The sequence below is a fragment of the Tachypleus tridentatus genome, chromosome 3 (assembly GCF_004210375.1).
Source record: "Tachypleus tridentatus isolate NWPU-2018 chromosome 3, ASM421037v1, whole genome shotgun sequence".
NCBI classification, from domain to species: Eukaryota; Metazoa; Arthropoda; class Merostomata; order Xiphosura; family Limulidae; genus Tachypleus; species Tachypleus tridentatus.
Genome location: NC_134827.1, coordinates 42115880 through 42133986, shown reverse-complemented (window position 1 = coordinate 42133986; position 18107 = coordinate 42115880). Strand labels below are relative to the sequence as shown.

The window sequence follows — 18107 nt, the reverse complement described above, 5'->3', positions numbered from 1 at the left end:
AGCATTTGATGGCATGACAAGTGGTGAATATCAGTATGTAGATATAATATACTTTAAACTTGATGTTATTTCTTGAAACTTTGTAATAGAAAAAAATAGTTGAAAAATCATTTGTTTTTCTTTAATTCATTCATAAAATCTAAATGGAAAATTGAAAAATGTGCCCATAAGAAAGAAAGAAAAACATATCAGGAATTTAAAATTTACTGAAAATACTATATCTTTCTTTTTCTCAAAATTAAGTTTTGTCAACTCTTAGTTTAGTTCAGCAACACTTTCACAATTAGCTTTTTTTTTTTTCTGTTCAGAAGTCTGAAACAATATATGATACTAGGATGTATTTTAATAGAATAAGATATTTATGTTTGTTTATATACTAAGAAATAAAATTTTGATTACTCTAAAATATTATTAGGAATAAAAATGAATCATGAAGCAAGGTACTTAAGTTTCAACCTGGCTATTGTTTACTATGGATGATGGAGAGTTTGTGTCTTACCTCAAGGTACTTAAGTTTAACTCTTTCAACCTGGCTATTGTTTACTATGGATGATGGAGAGTTTGTGTCTTACCTCAAGGTACTTAAGTTTCAACCTGGCTATTGTTTACTATGGATGATGGAGAGTTTGTGTCTTACCTCAAGGTACTTAAGTTTCAACCTGGCTCTTGTTTACTATGGATGATGGAGAGTTTGTGTCTTACCTCAAGGTACTTAAGTTTCAACCTGGCTATTGTTTACTATGGATGAGTTTGTGTCTTACCTCAAGGTACTTAAGTTTCAACCTGGCTCTTGTTTACTATGGATGATGGAGAGTTTGTGTCTTACCTCAAGGTACTTAAGTTTCAATCTGGCTATTGTTTACTATGGATGATGGAGAGTTTGTGTCTTACCTCAAGGTACTTAAGTTTCAACCTGGCTATTGTTTACTATGGATGATGGAGAGTTTGTGTCTTACCTTTTGTTATACCAGTTACTATGGCATGAAAACTTAGCCAATAATCTATATGTTAATAGTATGTAAGTTTTAAGTTCTAATTCTATAAGGGAATATGTTTTGAAATATCCTGAATTCCCCTAGTGTTACACAGTAACATATATTCTCTTTTTATGTAAAAGTCTATGGTTGGTCATGGCTTAGTGGTTTGTGTAACACCAGTTAATGGCAGTTACGAAACAATGTTTCTCCAGACTTTGGGAACATAGTTGCACTCTAAGAATCATGGTCACTACTTGGTCTTATATCAATAGACCATTAGTAGACACTGTGTATTAGCTGTCTTCTGTCATGTAAAAGTTAGGGACAGATAGTTTAGATAACCTCTGTTTAGCTTTCAAAAATATATGAAATAAAAATAAAATGAATAAGCAATGTCTATTAAAACCCTTTTTACAACTTTTAGTTAAAAGGTAGGAAACCACTTGAGTCTTAATAAAAGTTGTGTTTTCAGATTTTTAAAAAAAAGTCACCATTCTAGCTACTTGAGTTTTTAGAGATCATAGTCATTAATAAATGTGTATATATGTATCTTGTCGTACACAGTTAATTCTCTTGACTCAGTTGCAGTATTCATGCTGACATGTAGTTTACAGATTTAATACCATTCTTATCATGTTGGCCAGTTAATGAATTCACTAGTTACATCCTGTTATCACAAAATCTGCTCCATACCTTTGCTTTGTAGGTTTATTACAAGAGTATCAGTTGAAAAGAATAACCTGAAACTTTGCTGTTGACCAGCTGCTTTCCTCTTTATCTGTCAGTTTCAAAATTAGGGACATATAACCCTTATATTGCTGTGCTTGAAAATGTTTAAGACTGGAACAACAATCTTTTTAATCTCCTCATCAAGATTTGAATTCTAAGTTTGATCTCAGTTTTTTGCAAATGTTAAATGTTTTTTCTGACCTTTGTCCTATAGGTAATATAGTTTAATTTTTTTGTTGGAACAAATGTTAAACAGCTTTTATTAAATTCAGGTACTCCAATTTATAAATTGTACTCCTTTCCAGGCCAATTCAATTGAACAAAATTAAAATAAGGTAGCTGCTGTAGGATTTTAAAAATCATACCCTTAACTGTATGTAAGAAAAATTAATTGTTAGTTTTTACATACAAATGTTATCAGTGTTTGTTATTATTACCTGTTGTAATGTTTGTTATCAGTCACCTGTTGTAACATTTGTTATTAGTCACCTGTTGTAACATTTGTTATCAGTCACCTGTTGTAACGTTTGTTATTATTACCTGTTGTAATGTTTGTTATCAGTCACCTGTTGTAACATTTGTTATTATTACCTGTTGTAACGTTTGTTATCAGTCACCTGTTGTAACGTTTGTTATCAGTCACCTGTTGTAACATTTGTTATTAGTCACCTGTTGTAACATTTGTTATCAGTCACCTGTTGTAACATTTGTTATTAGTCACCTGTTGTAACATTTGTTATTATTACCTGTTGTAACGTTTGTTATCAGTCACCTGTTGTAACGTTTGTTATCAGTCACCTGTTGTAACATTTGTTATTATTACCTGTTGTAACATTTGTTATCAGTCACCTGTTGTAACGTTTGTTATCAGTCACCTGTTGTAATGTTTGTTATCAGTCACCTGTTGTAACGTTTGTTATCAGTCACCTGTTGTAACATTTGTTATCAGTCACCTGTTGTAACGTTTGTTATCAGTTACCTGTTGTAACGTTTGTTATCAGTTACCTGTTGTAACGTTTGTTATCAGTCACCTGTTGTAACATTTGTTATTAGTCACCTGCTGTAACTAGATAATTTTTAAAATAATTATTATGTTGTGTAAATACTATTCATGTATTAATAATATTGAATAATTTCATAGTTGTTTCTATTACAACTATCAGACTAAAGAGCTTACCACAAGTTTTGGAGAATCACTCATCTTCTGTGTAAAGACAATGTGATATTAACTACAATATTAATGATATTTGTGGTTAATTGTTTTCTGGGAAGGTTGTAGGCTCACAAGTAATATGATGGATAAATAGTTTAGAAAAATGTATTAAAAGGGTACATGTGGTTCATGGACACTTAGTAATTAGAGGATTAAAAATTATCATTTTTCTTAAATTATCCTTTCATTTATTTCACCTCATGGATAGGCCATTTGGCATAGTTTGTATTAAGATATGACAAACAGTGCAACAATATGATAATTCTGAGCTTTCTTAATATATCTTCACAATGCCTGGCAAAATTTTGTTAAAGATTACAAATAATTTGCAAACCGAAAATAATATTATTTTAATTAAAGGTTCTTTATTTTTGTATTCTAGTTATTTGCACTCAGATTTTGAATATGTTATCATCAACATATTGTGCAATGAAATATTTAAAATTAAAAGTAGAAAAAATATACATACATTTTAACTTTTCATCAAAGGATGTTATATTCTTAATAGTAAGTTTTTACTTTGTCACAAAATTTAATATTTTGATGTTTTAGAATCCAAAGAAATTTATTTCTCTTTCCTTCCAGTGTCTCCTAAGTAGCTTGAACAAAGACTGTGTAAACAGAACAATTAATCTAGCTTCTCTCTGTGTACTTGCTATATCTAACTCACAGCTAGAAAATCTAACAGTTAAAACTTTGTGAAATTGTTCATCAAACTGAATTTTAAGATTTCTCCTTTAAGGGTTGTTTTTAAATAAAGAAATTAAAACATAGATAATATAAAACTTTGGACTAGAATGTAAACTGTAATACTAACTTCATTGATAATAAGATTGCTTTATTAATTTTGGAATATTAGAACATAAATTCTTATGATGTGCACAGTATAAGGGTGCCTGTAATTATAAGGTTAAAGTGTTTTTATATATTTATATTTAAGATACACAAATTTCTGTAAAACTTTATGCTTCTGTTATGTAACAAAGGTTTGTGTTGGAGGCAGAAGATGTGATTCTTCATGACAGGTTAAGTCAGCTAAGTTTTAATATGCAGACACTAGTCTTTGTTAAGATAATATTAAAATTGTCGATAAAACCCTTAAAATGTTCAAGAACATATGTGTTGTGTACCACGTTTTACATTTACAATTCTATCAGCTTATGTTTTCATATGTGGTATAATTTGCTTTTAGGGGTGGGTGTATATATGCATAAATTTATACACACTACTATTTATATTTATAAGCAACACATTATTTTTAATAGGTTCAAAAACCATATGATTCAGATCTGTGGGTTGATTTTAACCTGGATGGTCAGAGTTTATCACTTTACTGTGCAGACCTTAATCGGGATGAACATGTGAGTTTTTTTGTTTAAAGTATTAATTTTTTAGTGTGAATTTCTTTAGTTTAATATAAAGTTTTATTAAGTGCATTATAAGTGTAAATATGTGAATTCCTTTGTTATAAATATCTATTGGGATCTGTGAATTTAATGTTGAATAAAAATCACACCAGCCAACTTGTTATTTTCACTTTCTAAAGTCTAAAAGGTTTTGGTGTACTTATTACTAACTGCTTGGACATTCTGAGTTTAAATTTCCTCTCAAGTGATTCAACAACACATTTGGAAAAGGGAAAACAAATATTGAGAGCTTTTTTTATGTATATTTTTGTCACCCTAGGATCTATTGAAGACTGCACTTGTTTTAATAAGTTCTAAATTGTTCAAGCATTTTTGTAGTTTTGTTCACTAATGTAGTTTTGTCAATGAATGCTTATTCTCAGTTTTCTGTAGGTTTGTTCACTCATAGTTTTGTCAATGAATGCTTATTCTCAGTTTTCTGTAGGTTTGTTCACTCGTAGTTTTGTCAATGAATGCTTATTCTCAGTTTTCTGTAGGTTTGTTCACTCATGTAGTTTTGTCAATGAATGCTTATTCTCAGTTTTCTGTAGGTTTGTTCACTCGTAGTTTTGTCAATGAATGCTTATTCTCAGTTTTCTGTAGGTTTGTTCACTCGTAGTTTTGTGAATGAATGCTTATTCTCAGTTTTCTGTTGGTTTGTTCACTCGTAGTTTTGTCAATGAATGCTTATTCTCAGTTTTCTGTAGGTTTGTTCACTCATGTAGTTTTGTCAATGAATGCTTATTCTCAGTTTTCTATAGGTTTGTTCACTCGTAGTTTTGTCAATGAATGCTTACTCTCAGTTTTTTGTAAGTATAAGATAACAAATAAAATAAAACTAGATGAGTGAAGTTTAAAGATAGTAGAGATTATTTTCCTAATTCAGTCACAAATTTGTTTACTGTCTGTGAAGTATACATATTTCATTAGATTATTATACATAGAAGCACCATTCCTGTGTACTGGATAAAAGGGACAGTATATAAAAAACACACACACATTTATACAATAAAATATTGTTAAGTTCTGTTGAGAAGTCCTCACTAGTGTGTAATAAGATACTCATCATATGATTAAAAACTTTATTTTTAATTACAGACATATCAATTATACTTTGTAGTTATTGTTTAGTATACATTATAATTTCTAGTTTAACATCTCTTCTTTGTATTATATTGTACTAATGATTTAAAGTTGGAGACAGTCTACATGTTACCTTCAAATACATGAATGAACACATGGAATTTAACTAGGAGTAGATATCACTTAAATAATGTAGCTGAGTCCTTGTATCCAGTTATACAATGAGAATAACAACTACCCCATATTTCTTGATAAGATTATGGAGCTTTTATTAAAGAAAGCCCCTAATAACATCAACCCCTTCATATTTAACCATTAACAGTTTCTCATTGTTTTTATTTGGTTGCTATTATTGTTTTAAAAGATGCAGTATTTGTACTTATCTTTGATCCTTTCTTTATAATATCTTCTCTTAAAAATATTGAATCTGTGTATGTATTATGTTTATTGTACCTATCATTATATTGTTACACTTAATAGCTAATGTTTATTTTTAAGTTTTTCAGGTTTTAATGTTGGTGTTGGAGTTTTAAGGCAATACTGTAATGAAAGATGTATTTTTATATTCTGTGTTTTTAATATTTATTATAAAACTTTATTTCTGCTTGTTGAATCAGATGCAAAAACTTGATTTGTTTTGAAGCTGTTGACTAAATGTCCAGTATATCTTTGTTTTTTATAGAAACTAGAACATAAACTATTGGTATATATATATCTTTATGACTCATAACACACATTTGTCATGTATTGTAAAACTTATTACATTGTTCATGTACCCATGAAATAAAATATCTATAATATTAAAATTAATATTTTATATTAGGTGTCTAACTCTCAGAGCTTATGGGAAACTATCATGTTGGAGAAAAACAATGTTGTTTACTGTAGCACTGCTTGTAAGTGTATCCTTTCAATATTAATTATATTAAAATTTTTCCTAATGCTCAAAACTCCTTATGAACAACCACATTTATGTTCACACATGTATCTAGTATTTTTACCTAAATATAATTTATATGTAAATTTGTATGCTCATTTAGTAGGACCAATGCATTCTCAAGTGAGAACACAAGTTAAAATAGTTACTAAAATGGCTTTGAGCACATGACAGTTACTGAGAGAATACTTGCTATCATACACAAAACTGCTATTTCGCTCACATGTCAGTCTATCAGATTTACATGCCACTAGCCTTGTGCTAAATCCTATCTAAAGTTGTGTGTTTAATGTGGACCATGATGACATCATGAAACAATAATTCTCCAACAAAAGGAGGGCAACACAACATACATGTGCAGTAAATTCCCCTATATGCTTGCACTTGTGATAACTTCATTCATTTCCTCAGCAGACCTGTTAAAACTTTTTTGAGTTGAATTGGATAAGATTTTTATTTCTTTATGAATCATTGATTTGCATTTTTTGGTTGTTGTTGTTACAAAAGCTTTAATTTTTGTCCTGAATTTTCAAGGGATAATTACAAATATGTCTTGTAAATGTGTTATGCACACAAGTTTTATTTATACTTTGTTTATTATGGAGTAGGTTACTACCATTGTACAGCATTTTGTGGGGAAGCTTGTTTATTGTGGAGGAGGTTGCTACCATTGTACAGCATTTTGTGGGGAAGCATGTTTATTGTGGAGTAGGTTACTACCATTGTACAGCATTTTGTAGCTTGTTTTTATTACCATTGGCATTTTGTAGGTTACTACCATTGTACAGCATTTTGTGGAATCCATCATGCATCATATTGCTTTCATTCTCTTCAACCTGTGTCTTGTGATCATCATGTTCTTTGCTTGATGATCCTAATCCTCATGATTATTTAATGTTTTCTTCTTCACCTGACAGTAGGGTTCATGCTGATTCCTTTTTTGAATAGCTTTGTATGTGTTCCCACATGCCTTGACCTTCACACCTTAATTTCCATGTCCTAACTTACAACTGTTTGTTCTTTCCCTTTTTTAGATTATCAGTCTTTGAGATCTGTATCTGCTTAGAGAGTGAACCCTTCTCCTCTGTTTAGCTCTTAAGTTCCCAGTTTTGCAATTTCTTTTCCGCACCCTCCTATGGTATTTTTACTTTCTATACTTCATGTTTGAGGTACTTCATTGTGCTTCAGAATGATTTTTAGAGGAGATTTATTCCCTCTTTTGACCATGATGACCTGTATCCTATTTGATTCGTAATGATGAGAAAACCCCTTGTAGAGAAAATATATATGTAAAATGGCTGGTATGGGTTGAGAAAATTCTATGTAGAGGAGCAAACAACATAGAGTTTTCTCAACCCATACCAGCTGTTTTTACATATATATTGTACCCTACTTACTTAGTTCTGCTGTTGAGACCTGTTTGGTTAGGATACAGTCCTTACCATTGCATGACTACCTACTTCTTATCCTTTTTTTGACCTGATGTCTTTAGTGGTGTTCTTAATTCACTGGAGTCCATGGGCTAAAGCAGCTTGGCATCAGCCTTATTTACTTTCTCTGGTTTCTCATCTTTCACAGCCTTGCTGTTCCTTGACTGACTCAGTCTATTCTAATATATTTGTTTCACCTCTAAAACTTTCCTCTTCTTCCTGTCCTCCCACTACTCAGTGTCAGATTTGTTGCATGTCTTGTCAGCAACTATCCTGTTTGGTCATGCCCAATAGACACACATCTGTTTGTCACTCTTCTGCACTTACATGTTGATTCTACAAGTTCTCACCCACCTTTCTTTCCACTTCATTTTTTCTCTTCCCATTTTATTTTCTACTCCTTCAGACCCACAATCTATCTTTGTTTTCAAGGATGTGATAAAAGATCTTGTGGCCAAAGATACTGTCAAGGAGGTATAAAACTTTTTTTGGGTTTTACTTCTGTCTCTTTGTGCTCCTTAAGAAGACCAGGGGCTGGTGTCCAGTAACACCTATTGTCCATCAACTGATCTTTGGCTCTTTCATAATTTTGGATGGAAGATTTCTCTCCATTGGCCATTTTCACCTGAACTGTGGATGACCACATCCTGAATGCTCCATCCTCTAGACATTTGATACAGTTTGTTCATCACAATTGTGTTTTTCAATTTTATGCTCTTCCATTCAGCACAATGCTTGCTCCTTATATGTTAAATTGAATGATGAAGACCCTCACTTGCAACCTTTACAGCATGGAACTGAGATTCCATTTCTACATTGAAGATTAGCTCCTCTTAATCCATTCCCAGGTGTTATCTTCTTTTAACACCTTTCTTCATTTACAGGAGGCTACTATTTAGAATACCTTGGTGTCTTCTTCAACTACCATCTCAGCCGAGCTTAGCCTTTTCCCCTTTGCTTGCAAATTGTGGAGTGTGTAATCATTAATACTTACATTTTTTTGCACTGTATGAATGGTTCTATTACTTCTGGAAACTCTGGTTTTCTGGAACCCCTTATTCCTTTGAGTCGTGTACCTCTGCCAGTGGGCCTTGCAAGACCAATGGAATAATTCTTGGGATTCTTAGCCCTCAGTGATGAATCTTTTCTCAACTCAAGGAATTGGTCCCTTTGTTTTTACTTGTGGTAGTTATCTGGTAGTAACATTCTTCTTGTCTCATTCCTGTTCCTTTCCACTGTGTGTCTGTATAAATATAAATAATGGTTCCATTCTCTTTGGTCCATCCTTTACTCCTGTTCTCCTGACTGTTGTACTGTGAAAAGCTTTCAGCCTTTTTTACCTCACTGTTCAACCATGGTTTGCTGGTCTTCACCATTACTTTTGATCAGGCGGCTGCCTGTTGTCTACAACATTTTGCCTTTACTTCATGCTTCAGTAACTTCCTTGCCCAGCTGCACCTTAATATGGTTTTGTATACTTTTACACACGTCCCATTAAATCTGTTGGCTTCTTGCTCTATGTACCATCTTTCTTTTAGAAAGTATTTCCTTCTTCTAACCTGTGGTTTCTGTCATTTAGATATCTATTCAGTTTTGACCTCTTGCACCTTCTTCTATCACACTTATCTATTCTTCTTTCCATGCTAGTCTTTCCTTCCTAACTCTTGTGCTGCTCTGGAAGGTAATGATATTTTCTGTCCTGTCTCACTTTCTTCTTTCTCTTGCCTACCTATGAGGTCACCCAGACCAGCTACTGTGCCCTGATTGAACTGTTTGATGTTACTTATCTTGGTCTCTCCCATTTGGGGTTCCTGTATGGCTTTTTCCTACTCTGGGACCATTCTTCTTTGCTGAAATCTTTCTTCTTGTACTCTTACTGGCTAGGTTCATGAACTACTCCAGATGCTTTATTCTTCTGAAGATTTGGATGCTTGCAGGCTATTTCACATTTGTTCATTTGAGATTCATCACCTGTCTCACCCTTTGCTAGCCCTTAGATGAGATCTTCCAGTGAGGCATGTGGATGACTCTCCATGTGTTGGTCACTCAATATACCTGACCATTTCTTTTCCTGCCAGATTTCATTTTCCCCATTGTCATTCTTCAAGAAAAACACTGTATTTAAGATGGGTAAGTATTTTTTCTTATCCTTTTCTCTTATCCTTTCCATCAAACAGAATCCTACTAGTTGGTTGGTTTTGCTTCTCACAACATGCTAATTTACGTATGGAGCCTCTGCTACCAGGTGTCCCATTCTGTGTTCTTCTCTTTGGGAACTTTTTGAAGGGAGCCCATTTGGTGAAAATTTTGCACTGACCTCTCTACCACTTCAGTATAGGATTCTAGCATTCCTGTGAATGGAGGTGAGTTATTATCTCAGAAGTTAACATTTTGTAACCTGAAAACGTACTTTTAGAACACCTCTTTTTTCTTACTTTGTCTAAGAATGATGTTATCACAAGTGCAAATCGTGGGGAGTTTCTGTGCATGGAGGTTGTGTCACCGTCCTTTGGTGGAGAGTTATTGTCACTTGATGATGTTATCATGCACCAGCGAAGTTCATGTTAAACACATGAATTTAGGTAGGAGTTAACTGAAAACTAGCAGTATACAAATCTCATAGGCAGGTGCATGTGGGAAATAACATTTCTGTGTGTAGCAATGAATGCAAATTAATTTTGAGATTAGAAAAATGTTAACTTTCACATAACAGGTGACAGTTACCAACCAGTCACCACCATTGTCCTTCAGTTTTCTGTCCCATATATTTGGTCCAAGTTGAACATGATACATGCCCAAATCAATTAGATATATGGAACCTTTGAATGACTATATAAGATCTTCTATTTGAACCTTACTTTACTAAAATTAACAATAATAGCTAATTTTGTATTACATATATAGAAAACTAAGATGTTTAAATAATAAATCATATGTTAGTATAACATTTTCTATATGATACTCATTTTTTTCTGACACTTGTCACAACTAAAGAAACATGTTTACAAGTTTCAAAAACACAGTGTCTCCTTGTATTAGCAGTGGTTACTAAATAAGGGATATAAAAATGTTAGACTTTGTACTTGCTGTTGAATCTATGTCATAATATTAATTTTTAACATTTTATCTTTTTTTGTTAATGTTTTAAAGTTGGAGTCAACCAAGAATATCAGTTGATAAACATACAACTTAATCGACCATGTGCTGATCTGATTGGAAATAGCACATCTCATAAAATCCATGGTAACAATGTATTGATCGTACTTCCAGAAGATGATATTGTTCATTCATTATTACAGAATATATATGGAGAAATGTATCAGGTATAACGCTTTCAATCTGAAGTTAATTGGCTAAAAGCAGTTTTAATATGCTAAGACTTGTCATTTGGTTTTTTAATATGCTAAGACTTGTCATTTGGTTTTTTAATATGCTGAGACTTGTCATTTAGTTTTAAACTAATATTTTAGACAAATTGAAAATGTGAAGGTAAGTGTATTATTGCAAGCTCAGAAAAATAACTTTTAAGTTATAAGTTTGCAAATTCTGAAAACCCAGTATATTTCTGATGAGTATTGATTAGTACTATTTTCATTCCAGAAAAAACAGACAAATAAATTATGGTTATTTTATTAAACGTAAAGAAGGATGAGTAAATTAATCTCCATCAAATCTTGGAATTTCATATGTAAACTTCATTAACTGCTTAGATTGGTGGTATCTAGTCTTTCTTTCAAGTTCAGGTGAAAACAGTATATAAAAACACAGCATGGAAGTTTATTCTGTTTTGAAGTATTGTTCTCCATGCTTGAATTACATTTGTGAACTGTTAAATCATTAATTAAGTGTACTCACATATCACAGTTCTAAATCTGTTTTATAATGCCCAGTGCTTCATAAGCAGTATTATAAAGAAATATGTTTCACATATGTCATAATGTTTAATTTGATTAGAATTATATCATAAATCCTTTGTGAATTAAAGTTGACTTGAAGTAAGGTAATGTGAGAAGTGATTATTCCTCTTCTGGTCATTAACAAGGAGAGATAGTAAATATTGTGTTTATTGAGTTGATTTTGAAGTAGTATAATGTGGGAGTGATAAAACTTGTTCTATTACCTTTAACAAGTATCTTTTATCATTGGTATTGAAGTGTGTTAATGTTTAAGTAATTAATTCTTTTCTCCACACTGTAGCATTATCAGTTCAGTTTATAACATTATTATTATTCACAGTTGTATTAATCACAGTAAAAAATATGCAACCAAGAAAGTTTGTATACCATGTCAATGAAACTAAAGTCCTCTCAAAAGTACTTAGATTGTATAAGTTCTCATTTCCTTCACAATAGTACTTGGGAGGCATCATAGTTTTTTACCTTGTCCATTCATTTGTTCATTTGTCTGTTTTGTGAGTATCGGTTTAGTTAAACCAACTCCTGCAGTCGTTTTTTTATTATTTAAAAAACAAAAAAAATATTGAATTAACCTTTGTTGTTTTTCGTGAACAAAACCTTTTAATATTCATTTTAGGGCCAAGTGGTAGCCAGTTCACAGTCGTATGATGACAGTAATGAAGAAAATCCTAATGTGTCTAAACTTGAAACTGAAATTAATAGCAATCAGCCATTCACAGTGTCATCAACTGTAAGAAAATCATTTTCAGTTCTTGCCTTTGTCAGAATTGGGAGGAATATATTCAAGTGTAGTTTAATTATGAATGGTGCTCTTTGTAATGAAATCTTTCATATGTAACTTAATGTTATGAAGCAATTATCATTGATTACCTTATGAAGAGAAAGTGTTGTTAAAGATAAATGTCACAGTTCTCATACTAACGGAGATTGAGGAGTTCTTTTAATGTTTCCTCATAAAATTAATAACTTAAATAAAATTTTGAAAGTACATTGAGGTTAACATACCAAAATCTGTAATCAAAAATTGAGAGACAGAATCACTCCTTAGCTTATATGTAGATAGACAGATGTTGATTAAATAAGAGTTATAACTTTAGTGTTCAATGGATTTGATGTTTTAAGTACAATGCCTGTGTACAAACTGCAGAAATAAAAGTTTATTTTAAAGTGTTGATGACATTAATAATTCAATTTATTTTCAAGTTAATTTTCTGGACAGAAAACAATGTAATATATCATTTAAAAGATTAAAACTTTCCATTGGTTATGACTAATATCACAAATTGTTAGGAAGAATTATTGGTAATTAGTGTATGATAGGATGCTATAAGTGAACATTTAAAGTAGATCTGATTTTCTAGTTTATGGTTCCATAAAGAAATGAGATTGAAAGCTACAAAACTTCTGTTTTGTCTGAGTTGTATCAATATTATATTTAGTGATATCTATTAAATTCATAACTTCACACAGGGTTAGAAAATAAAGTAGAGAAGACCCAAAGAAAAACAGTCACAATTCTCATATTCAGGGAGATTGAGGATTCCGCGTGGGTACCCGAAGTACCGTCGAACTCGTCGTAGCGTGTTCCACGGCCAATCTGTCCGAAGGGCAGAAAGAAACTGCGGGAACTCGGCGGGAGCCGGTAATCGAAATGCCGACGATAACCTCGGTAGGCGGCGGGTGCCGGTAGTCGAATCGACAGTCCTGCCGCCAACAGCCTGCTGACATGCCGATAACGCTTACGCTACGTCCATCGTCGATTCCAGTCAAGCTCACCAGTCCCCTATATATAGAAGGAAACTACATTTAATGCCATCACTACTCAAAAGTACGGCTTTTCTATGTGCGGTAAAAGGCGAGAGCTTATGCGGGAGAGTTCCGCGTGGGTACCCGAAGTACCGTCGAACTCGTCGTAGCGTGTTCCACGGCCAATCTGTCCGAAGGGCAGAAAGAAACTGCGGGAACTCGGCGGGAGCCGGTAATCGAAATGCCGACGATAACCTCGGTAGGCGGCGGGTGCCGGTAGTCGAATCGACAGTCCTGCCGCCAACAGCCTGCTGTCATGCCGATAACGCTTACGCCACGTCCATCGTCGATTCCAGTCAAGCTCACCAGTCCCCTATATATATAGAAGGAAACTACATTTAATGCCATCACTACTCAAAAGTACGGCTTTTCTATGTGCGGTAAAAGGCGAGAGCTTATGCGGGAGAGTTCCGCGTGGCTACCCTAAGTGCCGTCGAACTCGTCGTAGCGTGTTCCACCGCCTATCTGTCCGAAGGGCAGAAAGAAACTGCGGGAACTCGGCGGGAGCCGGTAATCGAAATGCCGACGATAACCTCGATAGGCGGCGGGTGCCGGTAGTCGAATCGACAGTCCTGCCGCCAACAGACTGGTGTCATGCCGATAACGCTTACGCCACGTCCATCGTCGATTCCAGTCAAGCCTCACCAGTCCCCTATATATATAGAAGGAAACTACATTTAATGCCATCACTACTCAAAAGTACGGCTTTTCTATGTGCGGTAAAAGGCGAGAGCTTATGCGGGAGAGTTCCGCGTGGCTACCCGAAGTGCCGTCGAACTCGTCGTAGCGTGTTCCACCGCCTATCTGTCCGAAGGGCAGAAAGAAACTGCGGGAACTCGGCGGGAGCCGGTAATCGAAATGCCGACGATAACCTCGGTAGGCGGCGGGTGCCGGTAGTCGAATCGACAGTCCTGCCGCCAACAGACTGCTGTCATGCCGATAACGCTTACGCCACGTCCATCGTCGATTCCAGTCAAGCCTCACCAGTCCCCTATATATATAGAAGGAAACTACATTTAATGCCATCACTACTCAAAAGTACGGCTTTTCTATGTGCGGTAAAAGGCGAGAGCTTATGCGGGAGAGTTCCGCGTGGGTACCCGAAGTACCGTCGAACTCGTCGTAGCGTGTTCCAACGCCTATCTGTCCGAAGGGCAGAAAGAAACTGCGGGAACTCGGCGGGAGAAGGTAATCGAAATGCCGACGATAACCTCGGTAGGCGGCGGGTGCCGGTAGTCGAATCGCCAGTCCTGCCGCCAACAGCCTGCTGACATGCCGATAACGCTTACGCCACGTCCATCGTCGATTCCAGTCAAGCCTCACCAGTCCCCTATATATATAGAAGGAAACTACATTTAATGCCATCACTACTCAAAAGTACGGCTTTTCTATGTGCGGTAAAAGGCGAGAGCTTATGCGGGAGAGTTCCGCGTGGGTACCCGAAGTACCGTCGAACTCGTCGTAGCGTGTTCCACCGCCAATCTGTCCGAAGGGCAGAAAGAAACTGCGGGAACTCGGCGGGAGCCGGTAATCGAAATGCCGACGATAACCTCGGTAGGCGGCGGGTGCCGGTAGTCGAATCGACAGTCCTGCCGCCAACAGCCTGCTGACATGCCGATAACGCTTACGCCACGTCCATCGTCGATTCCAGTCAAGCCTCACCAGTCCCCTATATATATAGAAGGAAACTACATTTAATGCCATCACTACTCAAAAGTACGGCTTTTCTATGTGCGGTAAAAGGCGAGAGCTTATGCGGGAGAGTTCCGCGTGGTACCCGAAGTACCGTCGAACTCGTCGTAGCGTGTTCCACCGCCTATCTGTCCGAAGGGCAGAAAGAAACTGGGGAACTCGGCGGGAGCCGGTAATCGAAATGCCGACGATAACCTCGGTAGGCGGCGGGTGCCGGTAGTCGAATCGACAGTCCTGCCGCCAACAGCCTGCTGACATGCCGATAACGCTTACGCCACGTCCATCGTCGATTCCAGTCAAGCCTCACCAGTCCCCTATATATATAGAAGGAAACTACATTTAATGCCATCACTACTCAAAAGTACGGCTTTTCTATGTGCGGTAAAGGCGAGAGCTTATGCGGGAGAGTTCCGCGTGGCTACCCTAAGTACCGTCGAACTCGTCGTAGCGTGTTCCACCGCCTATCTGTCCGAAGGGCAGAAAGAAACTGCGGGAACTCGGCGGGAGCCGGTAATCGAAATGCCGACGATAACCTCGGTAGGCGGCGGGTGCCGGTAGTCGAATCGCCAGTCCTGCCGCCAACAGCCTGGTGACATGCCGATAACGCTTACGCCACGTCCATCGTCGATTCCAGTCAAGCTCACCAGTCCCTATATATATAGAAGGAAACTACATTTAATGCCATCACTACTCAAAAGTACGGCTTTTCTATATGCGGTAAAAGGCGAGAGCTTATGCGGGAGAGTTCCGCGTGGCTACCCTCAGTACCGTCGAACTCGTGGTAGCGTGTTCCACCGCCTATCTGACCGAGGGGCAAAAAGAAACTGGGGGAACTCGGCGGGAGCAGGTAATCGAATTGCCGACGATAACCTCGGTAGGCGGCGGGTGCCGGTAGTCGAATCGACAGTCCTGCCGCCAACAGCCTGCTGACATGCCGATAACGCTTACGCTACGTCCATCGTCGATTCCAGTCAAGCTCACCAGTCCCCTATATATATAGAAGGAAACTACATTTAATGCCATCACTACTCAAAAGTACGGCTTTTCTATGTGCGGTAAAAGGCGAAAGCTTATGCGGGAGAGTTCCGCGTGGCTACCCTCTGTTCGGTGACATGCCGATAACGCTTACGCTACGTCCATCGTCGATGACAGTCAAGCCTCACCAGTCCCCTATATATATAGAAGGAAACTACATTTAATGCCATCACTACTCAATAGTACGGCCTTTCTATGTGCGGTCGAAAAGGCGAGAGCTTATGCGGGAGAGTTCCGCGTGGCTACCCTAAGTACCGTCGAACTCGTCGTAGCGTGTTCCACCGGTATCTGTCCGAAGGGCACAAAGAAACTGCGGGCACTCGGCGGGAGCAGGTGATCGAAATGCCGGCGATATCCTCTAGGGACGACGAATCGAAGGAACCGCCGCCAACCTTTGGGCACTTTTCGCAACGGCTGAGCCTAGACGTACGTCCCGTTGGAGAAAGCTGCTGTTTGACCACGCACGCGCGAAACAGCCCGAGAAAATGGATTCCCCCGTCGGTAGGCGGCGGGCGCGGGTGTTTAAATTTCCCAATCGCTGGTACATGCTCTGAGACTCTGTTCGACTTGTACCGAGGCCAATGCGTGTACTCGGCGGGAGCAGGTGATCGAAATGCCGTCCACATCCTCTAGGGACGACGAATCGAAGGACCCGCCGCCAACCTTTCGGGCACTTTTTGCAACGGCTGCGTCTAGACGTCCGACCCGTTGGAGCAAGCTGCTGTTCGACCACGCACGCGCGAAAGAGGCCGAGAAAATGGGTTCCCCCGTCGGTAGGCGGCGGGCGCGGGTGTTTAAATTTCCCGCTCGCTGGCACATGCTCTGAGACTCTGTTCGACTTGTACCGAGGCCAATGTGTACTCGGCGGGAGCAGGTGTTCGAAATGCCGACCGTATCCTCTAGGGACGACGAATCGAAGGTCCCGCCGCCAACCTTTCGGCACTTTTCGCAACGGCTGCGTCTAGACGTCCGACCCGTTGGAGCAAGCGGCTGTTAGACCACGCACGCGCGAAACAGACCGAGAAAATCGGTTCCCCCGTCGGTAGGCGGCGGGCGCGGGTGTTTAAATTTCCCAATCGCTGGCACATGCTCTGAGACTCTGTTCGACTTGTACCGAGGCCAATGCGTGTACTCGGCGGGAGCAGGTGTTCGAAATGCCGACCGTATCCTCTAGGGACGACGAATCGAAGGTCCCGCCGCCAACCTTTCGGCACTTTTCGCAACGGCTGCGTCTAGACGTCCGACCCGTTGGAGCAAGCTGCTGTTAGACCACGCACGCGCGAAACATACCGAGAAAATCGGTTCCCCCGTCGGTAGGCGGCGGGCGCGGGTGTTTAAATTTCCCAATCGCTGGCACATGCTCTGAGACTCTGTTCGACTTGTACCGAGGCCAATGCGTGTACTCGGCGGGAGCAGGTGTTCGAAATGCCGACCGTATCCTCTAGGGACAACGAATCGAAGGACCCGCCGCCAACCTTTCGGGCACTTTTCGCAACGGCTGCGTCTAGACGTCCGACCCGTTGGAGCAAGCTGCTGTTGGACCACGCACGCGCGAAACAGACCGAGAAAATCGGTTCCCCCGTCGGTAGGCGGCGGGCGCGGGTGTTTAAATTTCCCAATCGCTGTCACATGCTCTGAGACTCTGTTCGACTTGTACCGAGGCCAATGCGTGTACTCGGCGGGAGCAGGTGTTCGAAATGCCGACCGTATCCTCTAGGGACGACGAATCGAAGGACCCGCCGCCAACCTTTCGGGCACTTTTCGCAACGGCTGCGTCTAGACGTCCGACCCGTTGGAGCAAGCTGCTGTTGGACCACGCACGCGCGAAACAGACCGAGAAAATCGGTTCCCCCGTCGGTAGGCGGCGGGCGCGGGTGTTTAA

At 38.2% G+C, this 18107-nt stretch overlaps 1 protein-coding gene and 1 long non-coding RNA gene across 19 annotated transcripts in view; both read left to right on the top strand.

Annotated features, from left to right (window-relative positions):
* Positions 1–742, top strand: part of LOC143246759 (uncharacterized) — a 28843-nt gene extending 28101 nt beyond the window's left edge. For 5 of the 9 annotated variants that reach the window (XR_013026139.1, XR_013026137.1, XR_013026132.1 and 2 more), the window contains one exon: positions 416–742. This is a non-coding gene — a long non-coding RNA (uncharacterized LOC143246759). The remainder of the gene's footprint in view (positions 1–415) is intronic. The other 4 variants (XR_013026138.1, XR_013026133.1, XR_013026135.1 and 1 more) reach the window with 1 other exon arrangement.
* LOC143246752 (synaptonemal complex protein 2-like) overlaps positions 1–13200 on the top strand; it is a 253052-nt gene extending 239852 nt beyond the window's left edge. For 5 of the 10 annotated variants that reach the window (XM_076493866.1, XM_076493861.1, XM_076493860.1 and 2 more), the window contains 4 exons: positions 4185–4280; positions 6232–6304; positions 10926–11098; positions 12309–13200. In XM_076493866.1, the coding sequence (XP_076349981.1) occupies positions 4185–4280; positions 6232–6304; positions 10926–11098; positions 12309–12530 (564 nt within the window). In that variant the 3' untranslated portion in view covers positions 12531–13200. The remainder of the gene's footprint in view (positions 1–4184; positions 4281–6231; positions 6305–10925; positions 11099–12308) is intronic. The other 5 variants (XM_076493868.1, XM_076493859.1, XM_076493869.1 and 2 more) reach the window with 1 other exon arrangement.
* The last annotated feature ends 4907 nt before the right edge of the window (positions 13201–18107 follow it).